Source organism: Nesoenas mayeri, assembly GCF_963082525.1.
Source record: "Nesoenas mayeri genome assembly, chromosome: 1".
NCBI lineage: Eukaryota > Metazoa > Chordata > Aves > Columbiformes > Columbidae > Nesoenas > Nesoenas mayeri.
In genome coordinates, this window is record NC_137541.1 from 104,937,377 (window position 1) to 104,962,146 (window position 24,770).

A 24,770-nucleotide genomic window follows, 5' to 3' on the forward strand; every position below is an offset into this window, starting at 1 on the left:
GCCCCCTCGCCCTGCGCCCCGCCCCCTGCCGGGGTCACGCGACGGCTCCATCCCCGCTTCGCTCTCCCCCTTGTGCGGTTGTTGCGGGCGGTTCCGCGGGACCATGGCTGAGGTGAGTCTCTGCTCGTCCGTTCTCCTTCCTTCCGTATGCCTGTTCACTCGCTGGGCACTCTTTCCCCAACCGCCTCCCGGTAGCGGCTTGGAGGTCGGGTGGTGGGGGTGGTGGGGGTGGTGGGGCCCGCCGTAGAGTGGAGGGGCTGGGGCTATGTCGGGCCCCGGCCTTTCCCTTCCTTTCACGCCTTTCCCGTTTCTTGTTTCCCCTCAGCAGCGTCAGGACAAGGCCGCGCTGATAAGCGAGACGAGACGGCGTTTCGAGGCGGAGTACCTGCCAGGTGAGCGGGTGGCGGGGCCCGGCTCTGTGGATGTGGTCTCTGGGGTTTGCCCGGTGTCGCTTTTCACCCATGGGCTTCATGTATCCCCGCTTTCCCACGCCAGTGGGTGTTCGTGCCTTTTCTTCGTTCAAATGGCTGAAGCTGCCGGGTGGGGATGATGTGCAAAGCAGGAGCTTTTCTGTGTTGGCTCTTAGTGCTTTCTTCTGGGTTCCTCTCTTGGGTAATGAAACGTGTTGGGACAAAGGTTTGGGTCCTTTTGACTCGTGGTGATGTTTGGTTGGCTGTGGTGTGTGGGTCACTGCTGTGCTTGGTGCTTTTCAGATATAAAACATAGAAAGAAAAAAAAAATAAAAATAATTCAGACCTTAACCGGTTTGTCAAGGAAAGAGTTGTTTTTCTAGAGTAACTTGCAGTTTAAATTCTTGCTGTCTCTAATTGCTTCGAGTCCAACTCAGTTCTTAAGTACAGGTACTTTTAAACTTTTAAATGAAGATCAGGTGGTGCTGGAGATGCCAAGAGGAAAGGGAGTACCAGGGAAAGCCTAGAGGGCTTTGCTTTAATTTCAAGGTTTATTCGCATTGTTTATGGTAGAACATATAGTAGTTAGAGTATGCTAATAATTGCGGTAAGCAGGGCGTTTTATTATGACTATCTGAAGGCCTTCTATTAAAAGCATGCTTTTATCCAATTTTTAACGCAAATACGCTAAGAGTCCGGTAGTAGAAGACACATGCATCTCCTTTAATATAAATCTTAATCCTTAAAACACATGCATTGCTTTGATGTTCCTGATCAGAATTACTGAGGCTACCTAGTTATGGCTTCTACTTAAAGGCTGCACACTTCTATGACTTGTCATTTGCTACAGCACTTTTCTTGAAAACCTGGAGGGTCTTGAGGGTGGTGCAACTTGGTTTCATATGGTTGCCCTGCTAACTTGCATACAGGAAGTTACAGGTCATTTCTAACCAAGGCAAATGTATTTCTGGCAAGACCACAAAATTATTGGAATAGTGTCCTGAAAAAGAGAGAGCTTATATTGCTTTGATATTCCTGTGTGAATAAAGATGCCTTTGGCAGTCTTAAAGCTCAGGCTCGGTAGAGTGGAGGATCTTAAATTATTTTGCCTGTTAATGTTTTTTGTATATTTTGCTATAATGGGTGATTCATCTTGCTCTTTATTCTGTTATCCCAGAGTCACAGGCATAAAAAAATTTCTTCAAAAAGCCTACAATTGGTTTGGGACAGTTTCTGCTTAAAGGGTATATTACCTTGAACTATTCCTTATGGTCTTGGAATTGCACAGGTTTATCTAGTTGTAATGAAACCTGCTGGTTGTTACAGCCATTAAAATAACTGAATACTGTTACAAGGTAAGCCGTAATCCTGTTTGCAGTATTTTGAACCCATTTGCTCAGTAAGCCCATTTTTGGGTCATGGTTTAGGGCTCTTAGCTCTTTTGGGAAAATAGGATTAGGATTTTTTTTTGAGTTTACATTTTTAAGTCCCTCCCTCAAATTTAGGAATGCCACAAGCAAATTAATGTTGTCATGCCCACTTCAAGTGTGAAAAACACAGGGTTTTATTTTTATTGTGGGCCTTCAGTCTTTCTATGTTCTAAAATGTGTTCTTCTATGTTTCTCTTAATTGAAAAGAGGTATGGAGGTGTATGTGAGTTTCCGTGTTGTAAAGGTACAAATGATTGCTTCATATCCAGCAATTTTAGTGTGCTGTCAAAACTAAGGGTACTGTGAAGACACACTCAGAAACTGATAATTTCTGTGGAGTTTAGTGTGGCCATAGAATTGTGGGCCTCTACGGAATTAACCTAATCCCATCTAGAGATGAGTTGCAAGTGGTAAAATTTGAGTAACATTTTCAGGCAGTTTTGTTTCTGGAGGATGCAGCTGCCACTATTTTATTTTCCCTCTGAGGAAAACAGTGATCCTGATTATTCTTGAAACTCTGTTTTGTGTTATGAAGAGATTCTTCCATGTTATGGAACTCAGTTACATGCTTTCACCCCAAAGCAATAGCAGTTGTTAATGCTCACAAATGCTATGATGTTCTTACAGTGATTTTTGCTTTATTATGCAATGAAAAATTAAAGGGCCTTTGGAATTCTGATTTTTAGTTAAAATTATGTATTGGCAGGATACAGTTTTTTAGATTAAAGTAGAAAATACACAAATATATTAATATATAGCTGATTCATAAAAAATAGTATGAACTGGGACAACTAATAGATGTTGGAATATTTCACACAAAAGTTACAACCAAGTAATGTGCTACATTCTTGACATTTTTTCAAGGTATGATGGGAAGAGTTTTGCGTAGTGATTGAAATGACCAGAAATCTGTTTTCTGAATTACATGAAAAATCAAATAATAGTTTCAATAGTCAGATACAGTTTGGAACATGTCAGAGAACCTTACTGGCTCATTTCCCCAAAGTTTGCATGAGAACTTTCTTGCTAAAGTTGAGCAAAGGTGGCCGTTGAGAGGTTCTAGAAGGAAAGCTGGGCCGCTGTGAGATCTTATCTGCAAAGCAGTGTTTAATGTCAACTGAGGTCTTGTGGTGGTGGTTTTGTTTCTTTTCAGTAAATTTTCTGTATATATTTGAGAGATAACCTAAGCTTTTGTGAGGAATGTATATGCCTAGTATTTAAAACCCTTGCATTTCAGTATGGGAACCATGCCTTTTAAAAGTTCTTGGTAGTCCGCTAGTCTAATGAATGGTGTCTAATGTGGTAGGAGGACAGCACTTTTTGTCTTTGCAGTTTGAGGCCTAATTTCTGTTTTGTCTATTTGGGTTCTTTGTTAGAGTTGGCCATGTAAATGATTTGGGTGGTGACAGGAACAATGAAAACAAAAGGCTATTTTCTAGTACTGACTGGTACTAACAATGCTTTCTAGAAAACAATCTTGTCTCTTTTCTCAGTTCATTTTCATTCCTTAGAGGATTTCCAAAATTAGCTTTTTCTCAGCTATTACTCTCCATTTTAAGTTACTGTAGAAATTATTTATAATCATATCTTGGTAGATTTTTTCCATTCAAGGAATCTTTTCCATACCTTCCTTTACATATTTAGCATTTCTTGTTGCCTGTATTCCCTGCCCCTCTCCATTCGCACACTCTTTCTCCTTTACCCAAAACTTAATTTTCAGAAAAAGACTTTACAAGAAAGGTTTCACACTCTAGTTTAAAAGATTAAAGAAAGTCATGATGAAGTTTAAGCCATTAGCAAAATGTGTTTTGTTAATCATATTGACCAGTTGCAAATACGATTTTAGGTATATGGAGCATCCTCAAAAAAACCATAGTGATATGACTATTGTAGAAAACTTTTAAGCTAATATTTTGAATACCTGCTTATGTCTGTTTATGCTCTGAAAAAATCTATTTTCCCACGATTCTTGGCTTTCAGGCTGAGAAGTGGTGGAAGCATAAGACAGGAAACATGGATAGGATAAAAAACTATGTTTTTATAGAAAGCTATGTGATATTGATGCTTGAGCTTTCTATTGAAAATAGTTTTTATTGTCGTTGAAAGTGCTCAGTTTTGCTAAAAAGTTTACCTTCTGAAGGTGGATATTTTATTTGTTGCTGCTTGATTTTGTCGAAATAACTCCTTATTGGGCAGAAATAGTTTTGTTTTCTTCGTCCTTGTCCCTGTATGGCTACTGACCTTCTTAAATTGTTTTCAGTCTTGCAGATTTCCTCATCCAACAATTGAAGGCACATACCTAAGCGGCTGTAGTCCTTAGCTTAACATTTTAACTGCCTGCTGATGCCTAATATGAGTTTCCCCTTTATAGACAAGGTCAGAGGAATAATTATGACTGTTTCTGACCAAAGACTTCTTGGCTGAAATAGCTTAAGGCAGTAGTTAAATTGAGAGGCATTGTGTAATGAAATACTTGACATACTTTAAGTTGTGTTTTCCGATTTTTTTTGTACAATGAAGTGTTTGTTTTTGGTGGTGTGTTTGTTCTGTTTGTTTGTTTTTTCTCTATTTAAAGGCATGTAGTTGCTATCCCTACTTAGTTTTGTGTACGACTTGTTCCGTAACATCTCTTTTTCTAGATAAGAGCTCTTCCTGAAGGAAGGAGTCATTCCTACAGGTTGTAGATTCTGAACTTCTCTGTATTCTTCTAGTGTTAGCTGTGCTGCTTGTTTTCCAGTCCTGTTGTCTTTCTTCTACATTTTTGTTGAATGTTCTCCAATTTCTATTATTTTTCCTAAACCGTGAATGCCAGAAGAAAACGGAGCAGTGCAGCATTGGTCTCCTGGTAATGTGGATGTCACTGACAAAAAATGCGAAGAGACTTTACAATTTGTGTATCAAAGAGTTTTGTGAGTTCTTCCAGTGAAAGTTCTGCAGTGAAATTTGTGTTCCCTTAGTTTTGCGTGATTTTTGAGTTCTGTTCAGAGCTGTTATCTTGTGTTATACAGGGTCCTACATTTTGAAAGACAGTAATTAAGTCAGTGTTTCACCATAAGTTTCTCAGCTTGATAAAGACAATTATTAACAGGTCAGTGAGGAGTTCTATTCTTTCTATGACCACATTCTGAAGCAAGAAAAAGGAAGGCAAGTGACAGGAAGAAGCTGCAGTTCAAACAGAACTTTTTCTGTCTTCTCCCATGACTGCAAAAGTTCAATGAGGAAATGGAAGTAACTTTAAGTAGCTATTTTTAAACTGAGATTAAATAAAATTATGAACTTTGAAACTTTTAAAGTTCTGTCTGAGACCTGGTCAGTCTTCTTGCTCATTCAAATTTTCCTGAAGGCCTTTTTGCTGAGGGAATTAAGAGAGAATCATAGAATAGTTTGGGTTGGAAGGGACCTTCAAAGGTCATCTAGTCCACCTCCCTTACAACGAGCAGGGACATCTTCAACTAGGTCAGGTTGCTCAGAGCCCCATCCAGCCCAGCCTGGAATGTCTCCAGGGATGGGGCATCCTCCACCTCTCTGAGCAACCTGAGCCTGTGTTTCACCACCCTCATTGTAAAAGATTCCTTCCTCATGTCTAGCCTGAATCTCCCCTCCTTCAGTTTGAAACCATTACCCCTTGATAATTTTGACATCTTCTCCTTGCTGTTGTCAGTGTTACTCCTTCGTCTATAACATAGAATTTAATTTTAATGTTCTCTGACAAATGTAAAATTTGCTAAGCAGGTTATGCTTTCTCTTGCTGTTCTGGATCTGTGAGTCTTGATTAGGTTCTAGACTAGTTCAACTAGTTCAACATAAAAGTCTTGCATCATCCCAGTTTTGCCTCTTCCACTGGCTGTAGAACTATTCAGGGATGCACTAAGGTTTGAATCTCTTGAGTTAGCAGGGAACCACGTTTCCAAGCTTGGCAGTTGTCTTAACCAGGAAATGTTTCATGAAAGTCTGACACTGGAGTTACATACATGACTTTCTCTAGCTCTTTTTGAACAGAAGTATCTGTGAATGCTGTTTCATGTGTTACTTTGGGGGCAAGCGGGGTGTGTTGCAAACACCTTACGAAATTCTGTTATGGACTTATAGAGATGTCCATCTCCCTAAATAGAGAGTGTCTCAGCATCTCTGTGGCAGTTCTGCAGGTATGAAGAAACAAGCACATAATTTTGTAGTGAGAAAAGCATCAAAGTATGTTTACAGGTATCTTAAGTGACTAAGCTTGGAGATTGTCTGAGGTAAAATACTTCACTTTATAGTTTCACCTGAATTTCTGTTGGGGTGCTCCTAAATTTCTGTTTCCTTTTGACTTATACAGGATGTGTTTCACTTATGTGTTGAGAACTCCAAAGGTCTATTTTCTTTCAAATAATACTGTTTTGACTCCAGAAATTTCTAATAACCCAGTAACTGCAGGCAAGTGTTCCGTGAGTGATTTAAAATTAGAAACGTTCACATTATTTTACAGCACAGTTAGAGAACAAGTTTCCAGATGTCTACAGAATTATGGGAAATGGATTCTGGGGATGGAGCATCTACCACCTCTCTGGGCAACCTGGGCCAGTGTTTCACCACCCTCATTGTAAATTTCTTCCTCATGTCTGGCCTGAATCTCCCCTCCTTTAGTTTAAAATCATTACCCCTTGTCCTGTCATAACAGCCCCTGCTAAAAAGTCTGTCACCATCTTTCTTATAGGCCCCTTTTAAGTACCGAAAGGCCACAATGAGATCTGCCTGGAGCCTTCTCTTCTCCAGGCTGAACAACCCCAACTCTCTCAGCCTGTCCTCACAGCAGAGCTGTTCCAGCCCTCTGATCATCTTGGTGGCCTCCTCTGGACTCTCTCCAACAGGTCCATGTCTTTCCTGTGCTGAGGGCTCAATACGAGCGTTCTGCAAGGCAGAATCTGTCTTCTTATTCCTATTGTAGTATCTATGTAAATTCAGATTACATGTGTTATCTTGCTGAGAATTAGTTGCTAAAAAGAGGATTTTTTTTTTTCAACTATCTGATCTGAATTCAGCTGGCTTTTCATTTTTATGTTGAAAGTTTAGATAAAACGTTTTCTCCATTCCTTTTTCACTTTAATTTTTTCAAAATATTTGTGAAGTTAAATTTCCATTTTTTAAAATAATATCTAAGGTCAGAGTTTGGAGAAGCTTGTTAGTGGCCCATAAATGTGTGTTCTGAGGTGTGTTCCACATAATGATAAGTTAATGTTTTTATATTTGACAGAATAGAGCCTCTTGTAATCATTCTGATGGTTCTGATCTCAAATAGATAATAAAAGCAAAGAGACCCTCAGAAAGTAGTGTGAAACGTTATCCTCTTAGTTTTTACCTACTGGGTTTTTTGTTGTTTTTTTTGTTGTTTTGGTTTTTTTTGTTGTTTTTTTTTTTTTTTTCCCTCTTTAATTTACAGTACACAAACCCCTTATACAAATAGGATATACAAGGGACTGATCTTGGACAAATACTTGGCTGATTGATTAACTGCAGTTGTTCTCAGCTGGAAGCTGGTGCATGGTAGAGATTATTAAACCAAGTTGGAGCAAGGGACTAGAGATGTGTAATGCTGTTGTTAATCTTTGCTCTTGCAAAGTCCTAGTTTGCTGTGGCTACGAGTAGCTATATATGGCTTGAATAGCTGAAATACCATACTTAAAAAGAGCCTTTAAGAAAAATGAGAACAGACTTTTTATCAGGGACCGTTAAAACCACAGCAAAGGGTAATGGTTTTATGCTAGAAGAGGACTGATCCAGGTTGCCCAGAGAGGTGGTAGATGCCCCATCCCTGGAGACATTCCAGGCCAGGCTGGACGGGGCTCTGAGCAACCTGGTCTAGTTGAAGATGTCCCTGTTCATCGCAGGAGAGTTGGACTAGATGACCTTTAAAGGTCCCTTTCAACCCAAACTATTCTACGAAATAATCCATAGCATAAAATAGCCAGCGTACCTTGGCTAAGAGAAGCCAGTGTTTTTCTTACTTTAGCTGATTGTGGATGTGCCAGCTTAGTTACTGTACATGGCAGTACCTTTGAAAGGGATTTGAGTTGGAACTTATGTTATATGAAAAGAGGCTGTGAAATCTTTCTACCCTTTTGAGGGTGGAAAACTTGACTGAAAAAGGTACTGAGCAACCTGTTTGAACTGGGAAGTTAGTTAGCCTTGCTGTGAGCAGGAGTCAGTAGTGAAGTGACTTGCATAAATCCTCTCTAATGTTATATTTCTATGATGCTAACTTGAAAATAGGTACTGTTAGTGTTTCTCAGGCAAGCGTGTCTAAATCATAAATCATTGGAGTAATAATCAAATTTCAAAGGAGCAGTTGAGACTTCACAAAATTTAATACCCCAAATCTTCACAACTTGTTCCCTCTGTGGTTGACCTAGAGCCACGGAGAAGTTAAACAGCATTTCAGTCATGTGGTGAGTGTTTGCTTTACTGGGTTTAGTCAGAGTATAGGAAATAAGCTGTCTGGTGCAAGTATGGCAATGAAGAGCGATAGAGCTGAAAATTGAGAGTCTTTAGTGGATTGGAGGCTTGTGGGCAGAGGGGAGCAATTAGGGGACTTGGCCAAATCCCACTTTTGTCAGTCTATGGTTTGGCTAAGGAATAGCATAAGAGAGTAGGATGGGATTATGGGAAGGAGAAATTTGAAACCTAATCAAGAAGGAACTGAGTAGATAATGTTATGTGAGAAGCTGTTGGATGTGAAGAGATGCATTGGAGAAATGCAACTATAATAATGAATGGGTTCATTTAAAATGGGTATAATCTTACAGTTATATTGACTAGTTTGTCACAGGAAACAGAGTATAACTTAAATAACAGGTAAAACAAGTCATAACTTTGCATGTAGGCCAGTAAAATTAAAAATATTAGCAGAATTTAATGGTGTATTTTTCTTAACATCTTCCTTGGAGTTAAGATGTCTGATTGAACTATGCATCCCTAAACCTTCCAGTCACAGTTCTAAATACTTATTTTAATTGTGGTGGCCCTGAAAGTAGTTACTTAGAGTTTATTGCTGCTGACAAAGGAATAGCCTTTGCAGTATGTGGAAATTCTCAAATTCTCATCTATTTTTTCAACAGCCAGTCTGTTGTTTTTGTTTTTTTTTTTTTTCTTGCTAATCACGAATTAATTTAAGTGGAAAGTTGAAGAGTTTGATGGTTTTTTGGTAGTTAGCAAAGAGATGTGTATCAGTGTCTGTTGCTTTTAGAAGGCTCTTACTTGATGTACATTCCAGTGATGCAGACAAAGACAAGCATTGATCTAAAAACTAAGCCTTTGTTTAAGCATAACTACAATAACAATAGGTCTACTTAAGCATTTGTATTTACAAACTTTCCTATTTAAATAATAACAATAAAAACAACAACAAAAATCTAACCAACCAAAAAAAAAAAAAGTCAAGGTTTAGAAAAAAAAGGAGCAGCAGCAACTCTTGTTTTATCTGAAGTACTTCCTAAAGCTTGTTAATCTATTGTCCTGTTGCCATTCTGAAACAAGAGCTCGAGACTTGAAGATTTTGTACAACTCTAGAGTTGCATCTAGTTTGTGCTCAGTAAGGTAGCAATTTATAAATGCGGAGTGTGTGATCTTTGCATTAAACAAAATCGTTTTATTTAAAATGATATATAGTGGCTGGCCAAAAATAGCCATTTTGACATATGTTCTCTGACATTTTGTGATCTGATGTGCTGATGATTGATGCCTGTAAGTTTGAGAACTCAAGCTTGAACTAGTGATGCTTAATATTATATATTAATCAATATACAGATTCTTAGACTGTATATTAATTTACATTAATTCTAGAAACATGTTTTTAGAAAAATTACATCTGCTTGGTACACATCTTGTTTTGTAATGTTTTTCCTTTGAATAACTTTCACTAGAAAAATATTTTCTGGGACCCATATCTTGTAGTGTTCCTAAGTATTGTCACAGTAGGTAGATGTTTTCAATTTCTGATGCTATGCTTTGTCTGCCTAAGTTTGAGACTGTGAAAGAAACCTTATGTACCTAGTAGATGCGTATAGTGATACTTGACGAGTCTGTTCATGTTTTCATAGCAAATGCTATATTCTTACAAGAATTTATTTATTTGCTAGATAAATCAGATAAATACGATTCTAGAGATGTGGAAAGACTTCAGCAAGATGATAAATGGGTTGAAAACTATCTGATTTGGCGTCACGATGTTATAGATGATACATTAAAGATGATCGATGAAAGCTTTCAGTGGAGGAAAGAATATACCGTTAATGGTAAGCTATGTTATATAATGATTTCAATGGTATATGTTGTTTTCATATTGAACTATCACTGATTTCTGTATGTAGTTTCATTAAGCACCTTTTACAGATTTTGTATATACCATAGAGAAGTGAGCCAGGACTTTTCTACTCAGATTAACAAAGACAATTAAAAAATAGAACTATTGCTTTTCATGTTGACCTGTCTTGCTGTTTTGTTGTGGTTCCATAAGTCTTTTGAAAGGTTGTTTAAGAGGAAGGCAACTATATCTTCTTTTGTCTTTGTGCATTTGCTAGAATTGAGTCCTCAAACAAACAACAATGAAAACCCTACAAAACCAGGCCTCTGGTTTTCATCGTAGTAGTGCTGGTCTTACACCCCAGAATAGATCTGGTTTTTGTGTTGTCGGAATGTTTTGAAGATTATATTTATCTATAGAATGTCATAACCTGAATTAAAGGATAGAGCAAGAGGAGTTGCAGATTTGAGCAAAAAAAAAAAACCCAAACATTTGCAGTGTTTTTTTTCTTATAGCAATTTTAAAAAAATATTATCTCTTCCTCAACAGACCCTACCATACAACAAGAGAGGAAGAAGATAGTAAAAGTTTCAGATGAGCTCAGTGTTTGCATTAGTTTAGTAAGGGCCTTGGAAAGTGGTTTATAAAGACATTTTTGTATTTTGTTGCTAGACTTCCGTGGTTTTAGCAGCTTCTGTTAAGTCACAATGTCTTTATTAATATGATTACTGAAATAATCTTTCATTTTGCTTTGCAGACTTGACAGAATCTGTCCTTCCAAAATGGCTATTTGAAATTGGCGCTCTCTTTCTGCATGGGTATGATAAAGAGGGCTACAAATTATGTAAGTTACGCAGAATATAATATTTTCAGTCATTGATCATTGTTTTGTTTCCAGCATTTTAGCATCTATTTTGAAAAACAAACATTTTAAAAATAGAAGTAGGTACATATTGGCAACTGTTTTTACTAAAAATGACAAGAAGTTGATAACTGTGAGTATCTCTTTGGATCACAGAAGTGGTATAAGGAAACTTTGTTAGCCGTTTTCAAAAATAATAAAACTTTATCCTAACTATAATGCAGTTTTTAACTTTCCTATTGGTGTGCATTGTTTCTGTATCTACCGTAGTGTGTATATGACTAGTAGAAATGTTCAGTATTACAATGCATTTTCATTGCTCTTCTAGCAGCCCACATTCTTGCATACTTGCAGGGGTTCACAGGAGGTCTGCAATGGTTTTCTTTTATTTCCAATTTTTCTAATGTTGTCAGAATGTTCAGTGGCAGCGTGGACAGCTGAGAATTGTTGGACAATGACCTCTGAAGTTGCGTGATTATCTTAAACAATAAGATTTATCGAGAAATGCCGAATATTGCCTGAAATACTCCCAAGGTTTTTTTAATAGCATGTAATAGATGGGCAGTATTATTTTTCTATAAATTAATCTGTTGTAACATCTTGCATACTTACTTTTAATTAAGCTTAAATCCTACGAGGCAAAAGAGGCTTTTAAAACGAATCACTCATGAAGCTTTCCAAGCAACCATCTCGAACCTCAGGGGAGGAAAAAAAAACAGTTAAATTCAAAATTCTGCTTTTCCTTGGTTTGCAAGGTCTAGTTTGTGCTTCCAGAAATACACAAGCAGTCCAATCTCTTACAGAAACGGCTGTTTTTTAAACACTAATATACTAGTTAAAAAGACCAAAACCAACAGCAATAAAAAACACCCCCCCCCCAAAAAAAAACCAAACAAAAACAAAAAAAAAAAACAAAACAGAACAAAACAAAATAACAAACAAACAAAAAGAACAACCACCAAAAAAACCACCATGACCAGGAAAATGCAGCTTTTATACTATGGATGTGTTTTGTCAAACTGTCTCTTTTCTTATTATTGTCAGATATTAGTGCTGTATTAAAAAAAAAAAAAAAAAAATTGCTGCTTTGTTACGCTTCGTGATTTTCTTTTAGCCTCCATGGTAAGTATTCAAGGATGAGTGGTAGTGATACCTTTTTATAGCATTTCGAAAGATCAACTTGAGTATACTGGGTGCTTCCATTTGGTGGAATTATGGTGGGGGGAAAGTAGGAAAAAAACTTATTTTCTTGTATCAGTGCTTGAAATGAGAAAATTATGCAATCGTTTCATGACAAGGATGTGTAAGTCAGCTTAATATTGATTTCTGATTTTGTGGTCACTGAAATGTAACTAATGCCTATTTTTCCATACTTGAAGTGTTTCTTCTGTGAATGCTAATTGGGTCAGAATATCTGAGTTGTTACACAAATTCAGATTGTTTTGTAGTTAAGAGTTCCTGCTTAGTCAATATTTGAGAAATGTATTTCTTGGGCCATGTGCTCCATTCACATTCTGTTATGCCAAACAGGCATTTTAAAGTATAAAGAACTTCTTCAAGAATTACTGGTTACTTTCACAAGATTTCTCTGTTTGAATAGGGCTATATTTTTGAAATTCTGAAATTACAGCATCAGGTTAATATGCCATGTTTAAAAAGAATAGTGTTTCTTTACATGAACTATAAAATATTTTTATTTGCATTTGGGAATAAAAGACATGGATAAGAAATTGGGGCTTTTTTAGTAAGACTTTCCAAGTTTCAGAGAGAAAAATATTGGAATATATCTGCAATTATTTTCAGGGCTTGTCTAATTTTGGTATTGTAGAGGTACCAAACATGAAGACTGCTCTTCACATTGCTGCCCTGAGTACTTCTTTTGTCACTCCATTGTATAACTGATAATTTGGTTTTAGACTTTTATATAAATTCTGGTACTTTGGAATATGCTACTTTTCATGGAAAAACTTGTGTCTGCTGACTCATTTCTTATTCCAGAAGGGTCTGTATTGGACTTTCATTACTTATCTTCTGGATTTATTTCATTTTGGAAAGGTCTGTTGTTTTTTATATAATTCATAATGTATGTATAAATAGTTTTTCAAACATGTCCACTACAATGCTATATAAAATTAAGCAAAAGAAACATACAGTTCACAACTACAACAATACTTAGAATATATGCAGAACATAAATCATGTGGACCTCAAATATGATATTAATTTGAAGTTATGAAATAATGATGTAGATATGTGGCCTTTAAGTACATTTTTCCACTTTACTCTTCTTTAATTCATTGTATTTTCAATTTTTAAAAAGTTCCAATATATAGAAATGTGAGCAAGGAAAGGGGATGTGTGGAAAGGTATGCAGTTGTTTTTCTGGGTGTTCAGTGGCTGCAAAATCAGTAGAAATGTAGAATACAAACTCAGGAGTGATACATTATAGTGCATCCTCTGTAGTTATTTGCATCATATTTTCCATTAATTTGGATCTGTCATTTCATTTTGTGTGTGTTTTTTCTTTCTTCTCACAAGTTTGGTTCAGAGTGAAACATCATACAAAAGATCCTAAACAGCAACTTGACAAAAAGAAACTGGTAGCGTTTTGGTTAGAACATTATGCCAAGAGAGATCATGGAAAGCCCCTAACAGTGGTATTTGACATGTCTGAAACAGGAATCAGTCATATAGTAAGTATTTTGATTATGTTTTTCCAATTGCTTTCTGAATTATTTAAACTATGTCCCCAGGAAAAGGGGAGTCTCTATGCAGTTCTTGACACTTAGAGAACTTAACAATTGCTCCTATCAATGATATGTCTTCTTGTGACATGCGTGCTTTCCGAAATCTTTGTTACATTTTAAGTCTTGTACAGCACACTGAAAACTTGCTTTTAGTTTGGCGACTGAGTCACAGTGAATATATATATAGTAGTTGCTCACCAGCTGGGTTTGTCAGTCATCATGAATGACAGTAGTAGAATTTAGTTTTAAGAATCCAAAAGGCAATAGGCTGAGCCATCTTTTAATGTGAGTACAGTTTATCCTAAAATAACTTGGATTTCTGAGTTCTTTTCCAGAGCATGCTTCACTTGTTTGTTCCATTACTATGGACATCTACTATGTTGCTTTTATCACTGGTATGCATCCATGCCACTGATGGCTCATACCTTGTTGCATCACTTGAGGTAACTGGAATACATGTAGTTATTGAATGGCCTGTATTTCTAGTTCTAGATCTAATTAAAATAATGGATTCATCCTCCTCATATCTTATGGTACTGCTTTTGCATAGGCAGTGGAATAAAAAGCAGCATCCTTGTTAATGAACAGGAGATTCTGATCATTACTTGGAAATCTGTCACTGTTTTTATGCTCTTAAATGAATGATACTGTATTTGGTACAAGCAACAGCTAGGTGAGATAAATGTTCCTACTGAAGGCTACCTTCTGCTTCTGAAGATATCAAGTTTCGGTTAGTTTCTAGTTGCTGAAGCTACTAATAAAGCTTTCAAGTTGTGTGCATTCTTATACAGGGTGTTGTTTTTTTTCTCTTTGTCTACAAATCTTGTAACAGTGTGTTTACATCAAGCTAGGAGCCTGTTCCATGTAGCATTTTTATTTTATGACAGGCTTTGGGTACTCCATCAGCAATATATTTTGTACTATTTCTGAAAGCAGTAGTAGTGATCACTTCTGTTAGAAGGACTTGGGAAAGTATGAGTACTCATGGCAGACTTCCCACCTTACCACAATAAGGTACTTTGCTTAGGTATCTCTTATTCTGTTATCAATACCGGTTTCATATAATGCCCACTTTACCCTTTACTGTGTAGTCAGTTCTATCATACCTGGATTTTGAAATAGAGACTTGGCTGTACTGTTTCTGTGAGTCTGCTCACTGGATGGAATCACTCTGAAAATAAGTGGTATACAAGAATGATAGAATCACATAATAATTTGGGTTGGAAGAGACCGTAAAGATCACCTGCCTCCAGCTCCCTTGCTATGGGCAGGTACACCTTCCACTAGACCAGGTTGCTCAAAGCCGCATCCAACCTGACTTTGTGAATGAGGCATCCACAGCTTCACAGGGCAATATGTTCCAGTGCCTCATAGCCCTCATGGTGAAGAATGTCTTCCGTATATCTAACCTAAATCTACCCTCTTTCAGTTGAAAGACATTTATCCCCTGTCCTGTCACTACATACCCTTGTAAAAAGTCCCCCTCCAGCTTTCCTCTAAGTCCCCTTTAGGTACTGGAAGGCTACTATAAGGTCTCCCCAGAGCCTGTTTTTCTCCAGGCTTAACAGCCCCACATCTCTCAGACTGTCCTCACAGGAGAGGTGTCCCAGCATTCTGATCATCTTCATGGCCCTTCTGTGGACTCAGTCCAACAGGTCCATATCCAATCTTACGTTGGGGGCCCCAGCTCTTTGGAGTCCTACCTCTGCCCAGAATTTCTTTTCATATCACAAGCTAATATTCAAGCTAATACTAAAACAAAAAATTATCTTTAAATGAAACTTTTTTTTTTTTTTAATCTCCTCTGGAAGATTCTGAGTGCTGTAGTATATTGAACAATATGCAAGAGAAGTTATTGAAGGCAAATTTAAGTATGTTAAGTGCTCTCCCTTGTAAAGCTTTAAAATAATTTGTCAAGCATCTCTATTGATAAAGATTTATTTTCTGTATCTTTCCTGTAGAGCTTAAATCCTGTTGATACTCTGCGGAGGTTTAGATACCTAAATTATTGCATTGATAACATCTGTTTTCCTCTTTCTTAGACCTTTCTTAGAGCTAAGTTTGAGCACAATCCTGCAGCAGTTTATGGAAGTGAAAAGCATTGCATTGACTTTGGATGTTTGTAGTATGTGTAAAATTTGCATATAGATGGTTACAATATAAGTATCTTGTACTATTCAATAAATGCCTTAGCTTGACTAAGCCGATATTTTTAATGTTTAGATTAACAGTGTGTTTGCTCTGTGCTCTTATTTTAGGACTTGGATTTTGTTCGGTTTATTGTCAACTGTTTTACAGATTATTACCCAAACTTCCTCAGTAAGTACTGTATATTAAATCTGAAGTACTGTAGATGTGTGTAATAAGAGCATTTTGTAATATTACAGATGATGGGGAAGACCAACTCTTTTTGCATGTGCTTTATGTGGTAACTGTGTGAACATTACAAATTCAGAATATTTTTGTGCTCCTAAGTCAGCACAAATCTGTATTGTAGATAAACTCTACATTCATCAAAAATCAACTAGGTTTTCATGAAATAATAATCTAAGACATGTTTTTACAGATTAAAAATTTATATAGGCCAATTCAGTTCTATTAGATGCTTATTTTTTTTTCCTTTGCTCCTTGTTACTTGGGAAGAAGCTTTGCAAACTTGCGTGACAGTTTAGGAGTCTTCAGGGGACAAAGTGCATGGCTGTAGAAAATTTTAGGGAGCAATGGTTTACTCTGAACAGAAATAAGGCATATTTGTTTACACACTTGGCAAAACCTGTATGCTTGCTTGCTGGTTTTTTTTTTATGGGCAGGAAATCACTGAATAGTTTTTGCTAGTAAGTCTTAAATGAGTTATAAATTTTAAGTGAACATGTGTCTGTGAATATTGAAATTCTGTACAGCAACTGCTTAAACTCTGAATATTAGATTTCAGCTTGCTGTTCAAAATTCATAACTTTGATTAAATATCAAACTAAAGGCAAGTGCAACATTATGGTTTGGGGTTTTTTTGACATTTGAGAGAAAAATTTAGGGACATTTCTGAGTCTAAATACTAACTTCTCAGACTTCTCTGCTAAAACAAAGGTTGGAAAAAATGTAGATTTACAAAGACTCTTGCTATTTGTTTCTTTGGGAAGAAGAGGTGCTGAATATACCTGTTGAACTTTCATTACCATTAATAGTTGCTTTTCTAGGTCAGTTTGAGATTTTACTTTTCTTTGCTTTATTTGAGGAGATTACTTCTTAGTAACAGTGTGTCAGAAAAGTAGCTTCCCAGGGAAGTATATAAACAGTCTGTAGTTTAGAATTTTATTAACTGTTTTCCAAGCAAACAGCTACTGTCTTTATATAGTAAGAGAAATAGGTTTATACATGTTAAAAACAACCATACAAAATTGCTCCTACAAGGAAGTAAACATGGTGGTTTTTAAAACTGAGTATTCATTGTTCACATGGCCATTATTGCTGTGCCACCTCTTAAACAGAGAAATACACAACACTTGGTATTCAGATTGTTTCCTGTTCTTTTTGTCCTTTCAGCAAAGATAGTGATCTTTGAAATGCCATGGATAATGAATGGTGAGTTGTTTGGTGGTTTTGTTTGTTTTGGGGTTTTTTTAGATTGTGATAACTCTTTAAAATTAGTAGCATAAATAGGAATCATTTTTTTGCTCTACGTAGATACAGCTGAATGATGGAACATGTTAAACATGCATCTTTAAATCTGTTGATTTGTAGGTTGCGTAAGTTTGGTTTTTGTTTATCTTCTAGCATTGTATTTTGTACCGTGATAAACAGTCTATTTCTTGAATGTTTCCAACTAATCTTTTCAAAGCTAGATGTGCTAATGACTTAGGAATACTATCATCAAGAAATAGTAGACATTTGTACCAGCCAAAAACTAGAATATACAACTTAAGGTAGATGACTGACACTGAACACTGATATTGTTATGTATGTTTTGATGTTTATACTTCAATAATTATCTTCAATTATAATGTACAGGCAAAACATGGTATTCTTGTGTTTTTCACATATGAATATGTATTTTTATGCTGACTTTTTCTTTTTCCGTATATTCATGTTTTACCATCACTGAAATAACTCTGGAACACCAGAACAATACTTTGTAGATCTATACAGGTGTCCTTTAAAGCTGCAAAACATTTCAACTAGGAAGAGTGTATACGTATCTCATAGCTTTTCACTTTTTTCTTTTATTTGAAAATAAATTTTATTTTGCCCCCTTAGTGCTTCCCGAATGAAATTCCAAGACAACATAGTTGTCATTTGTTAAATCAAAGATACTCTTTTAAAGAAAGTCTGTGGTCTATCTAGATTAATCTATAGAAAAATATATGTCTATAAAATGTTTTCTCTGTAAATAATATTCTTGCACTGTTTATCCCCATTATAAAGATACTTTCAGAGTAGGCCCTGCCATATCTTGTGGGATGTAGCTAACTTGTGTTCTATAAGGGCTACGAGTACACTGCAAAAACCCCCTTGCTGACAACTTACGTAGACTTTTTTTTTTTAAGCTGCTTTTAAAATTGTGAAGGGTTGGCTCGGCCCAGAAGCAATAAGCATGTTAAAGTTCACAAACAAGAATGATGTACAGGAATACATCAATGGAGAGTATCTGCCACCTCACATGGGTGGAACTGTAAGTATATTAACAATTGACGGTCCTTTTGTGATAGTTTGACACACACTTATATAAATTACGTATGTGGGGTTGGAAGTTCGGACTTCATGGATGTGAAATTTCTTGAAATTGTTCTGCAATTATAATTTGTAGATCTGATTAATATATAATAGGTTAACTTCATAAGAGTTTGATATCTGGCAGTCTTCAGTACAAAAATATTTTTTCTGAATCGTTCATCCTCTTTCAAGTCTTTGGAAGCCACTTAGACTTTAGATCTCTAAAAAAAAAATAAATCCATTTTAAGTGTCATTCTTTCTTCTACTCTTTTTTTTCCTTCCACCTGATGAATTAGAGATTATATTGTTTTATGAAACAAGTTCTGTGAACAGAAAATGGGTTTCGTGGCCCCCTGAGTGTTTTCATCCTGCTCCAAAGCTATGATTCAATAGAGACCATCATATTGAAATTATTTTTCCATTGTTGTCTCTAGGACTGCATTTCAAGATGTGGCTGTAGAAGATTATTTTTTTTAAGATCATGTTAGGGCTCCAAAGAGTGTGCTGCAATTTGGTATCACTTTAATAGAACCTGGATCCTATTCTAGAACAGTCTAAATAGCAAAACAGCACAAGCATCTTGTACAACATTTCATTTTTCACAAAACTAGTGAATCTGTTTGCGTAATCGTCATGACAGAACTTGTGGAAAGAGGATGTTTTTCCTTCAAAATTATTCTTTGTCTTGAGAAAACATACTTGCTTATGGGTAGGGCTCTCTTGAGACACCTTTATTTAACTCCCTACTGGTACCATAGTTTGGGAACTGTGGGCATGGCCCGAGTTTGTTTCACAGGAGGCAAAGCTGGGTTATTTTCCTTCTCTTCTGGAAAAGCTGGCAGACTAATTCAGTTTCACTGGGATTTAAAACTGTTTGAAAGTGCAGTAGGAACAGAGATCCCTGTTTAAACACTGTTTCTAACATTAGTGTAATAAAACTATTTTGAGAATATTAAGAGAATTTCTAAATAGCAAAAACTAAGTGGTTTGGGGTTGTTTTTGTTTTGTTTTTATTTGTCTTCCAATGGAAAAGCTACCTTTACTGCAGAAGCATTGAGAACTTCAGTATGCTGCTTCTATACTACTCAGGTGTCTTGAATATTGGTTTTTAAATTGACTTGGCATTTCAAAGAGCGAGGTCTGGGTTGCAGGATATGTTAAAGGTCCACACACAAGGCTAAACTTGAGGGACTGTTTGGGGTTGTTTCCTGAGACATTCAAAACCCACCTGGATGCCTTCCTGTGTAAGCTCACCTAGGCGTTCCTGCTCCAGCAAGGGGATTGGACTAGATGATCTTTTGAGGTCCCTTCCAATCCCTAACACTCTGTGATACATGGTGTGGGGTTTGTTTGTCTGTGTGTGTTTGGGTTTTGTTCGGTTGTTGTTTTTTGGTGGTTGTTTTTTTTGTGTGTTTTTCGGTTTGGTTTGGGGTTTGTTTGTTGTTTGTTTGTTTTCAAACCATGGCTATTATGAAAATAAAATACAAAGAACAACTGAAGTTTTTTGTCACTCTTGGAGCATTCTTCGGAAATAGCTGTTGGAGTTTTTAAACCGCATTTCCTAGAACTAAGAAAAAATCTTCAGTCTTGAGACTCTGAATGCTGATCCTCGATAGACCAGATATTCTAGTTCTGCTGTGACTATAAATAACACCAGTTGTTACAATTTAGTGGCTTCATTGGGTGACTGTATTTATTTGTTTATTAATTATGATACAATATAAAATAATGGTAGTGTGAGCTTTGTGCACAGGAGTCCAATTTAAAATGAAAAAATGAAACATTGAAGTCATGTGAAACAACAACAAAAAATTGGTAGTATTTCCATTAAAAATACTTGAGAAGGCACTCTTCATCCTCCTAAATAACCGGTCCTTTAAAATCTCCTTATGTTTTAGGATTCTTTCAAGTACAGTTATCCTCCACTGGTTGATGATGATTTTCAAACTCCTCTATGTGAAAATGGGCCCATTACTAGTGAAGATGAGCATGAAAGTAAAGAAGAGATAGATGCAGAAACCAAGGAGACTGGGGAGCCAAATGAAGAACACAGCCTTAATCAGAAAAAGGTATCTTAACTCTGAAGGCTGAGGCAAGACTAGTTAAATGTTACAAAGTGGGACAAGAAGCATATGAATTTTGTTTCATGTTTGGCTTTTGTTTTTTTTTCCGACCTGCAGTTTGACAAAGGAACCCAGTAAAAATGAAAATTATAATTTCAGCTTCAATCTTGCATCTTAGTCTGTGAAGACCAGGTTATGCTTCTGAATGAGTTAAATGTGTGCCAAATATTTAGTGTATCTCTGGAATATAGTGAGTTGTACAGTATAATTTAAAATGTTTCTGGTTTGTTTTAGTTGGTTTATTTTTCATCTTGGGGTATCTAGTGGTGTACATCTGAAAATACATCTCGTTTTCTCAGATGCTTAAGTCAGTATGTACATGAGAAAATACTAAGTTAAATATTTATACTTTACTGAATGTGAATGTGTTTTCTTAAATTATTGATAAAATCTCAACATATAAAAGTGTTCATTTAGTCTCAGGAGAAATAGTATCTCTAATCTATTGATCTTGTTCTACAATATAATCTTCCTGCAGTGATGTTTATCCAGAAATATAGTTACTGTTTTACACAAGTCCATATGAGGTGATATTTAGGAATATGCAATGATAGTCAGTGAGAGTATCACTCTTCAAAATAGTAGAAAAATCAGAATACTTTATTGTGCTTCCAGTTTCATTTACTGTTCTAAGTTTTTGTCAGAATAATTTGAAACACAGCTTACTTTAAGTAGTCCAGCTGTTCTTTGCAACTTGGCCAGCTATTCAAAAGTAAATTATTTCAGTGACCTTAAGGTCAAAAGGAAGCTTTATGTAACCTTGGTGACTTCTTGACCATTAGACTTGGAAGCTTCTTTTGGTTGTAGCACAGCTCCCAAACTTTGATTCTCAGATATGGAAAAGCGAAGAATTCCTGTTCAGTGCATGAGTTCGCTTTGGTGCTTTATAGTCTCAGTGCTTGTTTTTCATTTGCTTGGCTGACTTCAGCTTCCTACTTAAGGTGTTTTGTTTGTTTGTGAGGGTTTTTTGGGTGGGTTGGTTTTTTTTTGGTGTGTGTGCTTTTTGTTGTTGTTTGTTTTAGTGGGGTTTTTTTGCTGAGTTTCTTTTTTGGTGTTTTCACTATTAAAATAATGGTTTTTTGGTATTTTCTCTTATAATCAAGTGTAATCAAGCTGCTACTCAGTCCTTCCAATGAACTAAGATTGACATTTGTGGTCATGTATCAAATGATCTTAAGGCACATATAAGGCCTTACCTTTAACACACTTTTAAAACTTCAGACCATATCTCGTTGTTGGTTCTATTTCTGTTAGAAGTAGACTGTTTTGCTTCAACTCGCTATTCTTTTGGTCACATATTTAAGAATAATACTTGCTCTTTCCACAGCAAGTACACCATTGTTTGCTTCTTCAATGTTAAGTTCTTTTCCAAAATGTTATTCTGAAATACTCCCTTATTTTCTCAGAATGGTTGGCATTTCCTGTTTCTAAGTTGTTTGGGGTTTTTTTTCACTTGACTGTGTCTTATTAAAAAAAAAAAGAGTATTAAGACCAGCTTTCAAACTAACAGATTTCAAGTGATCTGTAAGATATTGTTTTCTTCATTATTTACTACACTACCAGTCTTTATATGCAGGCTCTTGTCATCACTAAGATTTCATCTGATTTATTTTCTGTATGTATGCTTCCTCTTGTCCTATAGAAGGGCCTGTTTCTTTCCACAAAGTAGAGGGAGCCTTGAGTGGTAAACTCAGTAAGTGCCTGTCTTGTGGATGCTTCCACCTTTAGTGCGTGCAATAGTAATATTTTCTCTGGTAATTTTAATTAGGCTTACACGTAACTAGCGCAGTCTATTTATACACTAACCTTTTACTATAATTGTAATTATTAAAAAAAGAAAATAAAGTTGCTGTGTGATTTCTTTTTATAAAACGGGTTTTCTCCAAAGTCTTGTGTTCCTCTCATTCCCATACTTCAAACTTACATAAACTTAATTCTCTTTATGTCTTCTCTCCATAGAGAGAATAAAGTAGAATAAAAACAAGGCTAAAGAAACTGTTAAGCTAGCTGATCTTGAGTCGTGATATCACTTACTATTTCAGTCTTCTGTATTTCCCCTTCCCGGCCCATTTTGCACTTAATTCCAGAGCTTTTTCATTTTTTATAATATGTCCCGGCCTGTTGACATCTTTTTCTTAATGTAATAGACGAAGACCCTCAGAACCTAAGATATCTGCAGTTTTGGATGCACCAATTCAATCAGCATTGTTTCTTTCAAGTTCTCCAGTACTTCAGAGTTTCATCTAAAAGCAGTGGAGATCTGTTTAGCAACTCTGCAATACAATAAAGTGTGGGATTGTTATTGTGTTTGCTATTCAGTGTTCAGTGATTATATTGGGATATCTGTTTTAATTGAAAAGTTTTGCAGTGGCAGAATAGCATCAGTGCTTTATAATCTTAAATATTTCAGGAACAATAACTTAATCTGTCTGGAGTGTTCAAAAATCAGGTAAAATACATGGAAAAAAGCACAAGTTTTGTTTCATGCATGTTTAATACATTATGTAACTTCTATAACAAATAATTTTATTCAGTGGAATTCAAGCAGCTTCAGGGAATGAATACATATTAAGCCTGGTCTGCAAGATATAAATTGTTGAAATAAGACTCCTCGTATTCTTCAAAATACCTGCATAAGTCTGTAACTTGTTTAACCTAGGTTTTTAGTTAATCATTATAACTGTCCTTTTTACTCAGATGAATTCTATAGAACAAATTTCCAAATCAGAGGAAACTGACAAAACAGAGAGCAAACCAAAAAATGCAAAGAAAGCATTAACCACTTTTAAAGGACCTTTATTACATATCAGGTAACAATTCTTATATATATATATATATATTTTTTTTTTTTTTTTTTTTTTTACAATGTGCCTTGGACATTTGAGTACTGAACGAGTTGGTTTGCAAAATACACTATTTTTTTTTTTGCAGACTATTAGAGTAAAACAATTATAAACATACTTTTAAGAATTATTTTTACAAAGTTCGGAATTTTTCTTCTTTTATATGTCTTTAGGAAATCCCTGGTGTCTCCATTGGCATGTTTTTTGTACTATGTAGTAGGTGTGCATTTCACAGAATTGTAGAAGCATTTATGGTTTCATCTATATTGAGAAACCATCATTCGATTTAGTTAAACCTGTGCCTCTGTATAATGAGAGCAGTGGTTTGACACTGATTGCATTGGCTTAAGAAAAAAAACAATGTATTTACTAAGACAGCTTTTGCTGTTAAATCTTGCTTGAATTCCTTTAAGGTGGTGGAAATGTCTACACTAGTAGTTTGCACCAGTTAAACTTTACCGAATGGGTCCAATTTATTTTGTGTGGGAAGTGCTCTGTATAAATGGCATATGTGCTCAGAAGATTTTTTTGTCATCCAAGATGCTTACATCCTGCAGTTAATCTGCTTTTTATCATTAAACTAGGAAAAAAAAAAATGAATTAGCCAATATCGCTTTTTGTTTTCACTGCCTTTCAGGTTAAGGTGCTTGTTTAGAAATTGATTTAGATGCTAACTTTTATTTTCACTTTCAGTTTGCTATTAGATGAATGAAGAAAATATCTAATTTATAGGTAATTCCTTAGATAATTTTGTAAGTTCTATACTGGATTAGTTTTGCAATGAATTTAGATAATGACATACTCATTAGCATCAAAAATATTTTTGTGTCCAGTTTTGAAATGAAAATTATAATACTTTGTGCAAAAACCCTCCTCTGTTTAGACTTAGCTTCTCATATGGCAGGACGAAGGCATAGATTGCAGAATTGTGATTAATTTTTAAAAGAATGTCACAGGGACAGAAAAACTTTAAACAAAATCTGCTGTGTTCTTCTATCCACTTAAAATACAACAAAACACCCCCAGAGAAACAAAACCAAAACAACAAATAACCCAAGCAAAGAAAACCACCACCCAGCCCCGCTGCCTCCCCAACCTTTTTTCTAATAAAACATTCCAAATTCTACCATTGGAATAGAGGTGTTGGAGTTCATGTAAATTACATGAAAGAGTAAACTTAATCAAGTATAGAGGTGCTAATACTTGTAGTCTTGTTGTCATGCAAAAATAAAACACTGATGTCTCCATTGTCCTTGCTGTTTGGTGTTTTTTTTGGTTTTTTTTTTTGTTTGTTTTTTGTTTGTGTTTTTTTTTTTGTTTTTTTTTGGTTTGTTTTTTTTATTGTAAACTCTTGAGAGTATGCACAGTTGT

General features: G+C 35.8%; 1 protein-coding gene across 1 annotated transcript in view; it reads left to right on the forward strand.

Moving 5' to 3' along the window:
- Positions 1 to 41: 41 nt before the first annotated feature.
- MOSPD2 (motile sperm domain containing 2) overlaps positions 42 to 24,770 on the forward strand; it is a gene marked incomplete at its 3' end in the record, with an annotated part of 31,381 nt that continues 6,652 nt past the window's right edge. The window contains exons 1-10 of the mRNA XM_080363583.1: positions 42 to 112; positions 326 to 392; positions 9,955 to 10,110; positions 10,876 to 10,962; positions 13,518 to 13,672; positions 15,985 to 16,045; positions 17,267 to 17,305; positions 18,268 to 18,392; positions 20,332 to 20,502; positions 23,254 to 23,366. Coding sequence (XP_080219709.1) covers positions 104 to 112; positions 326 to 392; positions 9,955 to 10,110; positions 10,876 to 10,962; positions 13,518 to 13,672; positions 15,985 to 16,045; positions 17,267 to 17,305; positions 18,268 to 18,392; positions 20,332 to 20,502; positions 23,254 to 23,366 — 983 coding nt within the window. The 5' untranslated portion in view covers positions 42 to 103. The remainder of the gene's footprint in view (positions 113 to 325; positions 393 to 9,954; positions 10,111 to 10,875; positions 10,963 to 13,517; positions 13,673 to 15,984; positions 16,046 to 17,266; positions 17,306 to 18,267; positions 18,393 to 20,331; positions 20,503 to 23,253; positions 23,367 to 24,770) is intronic.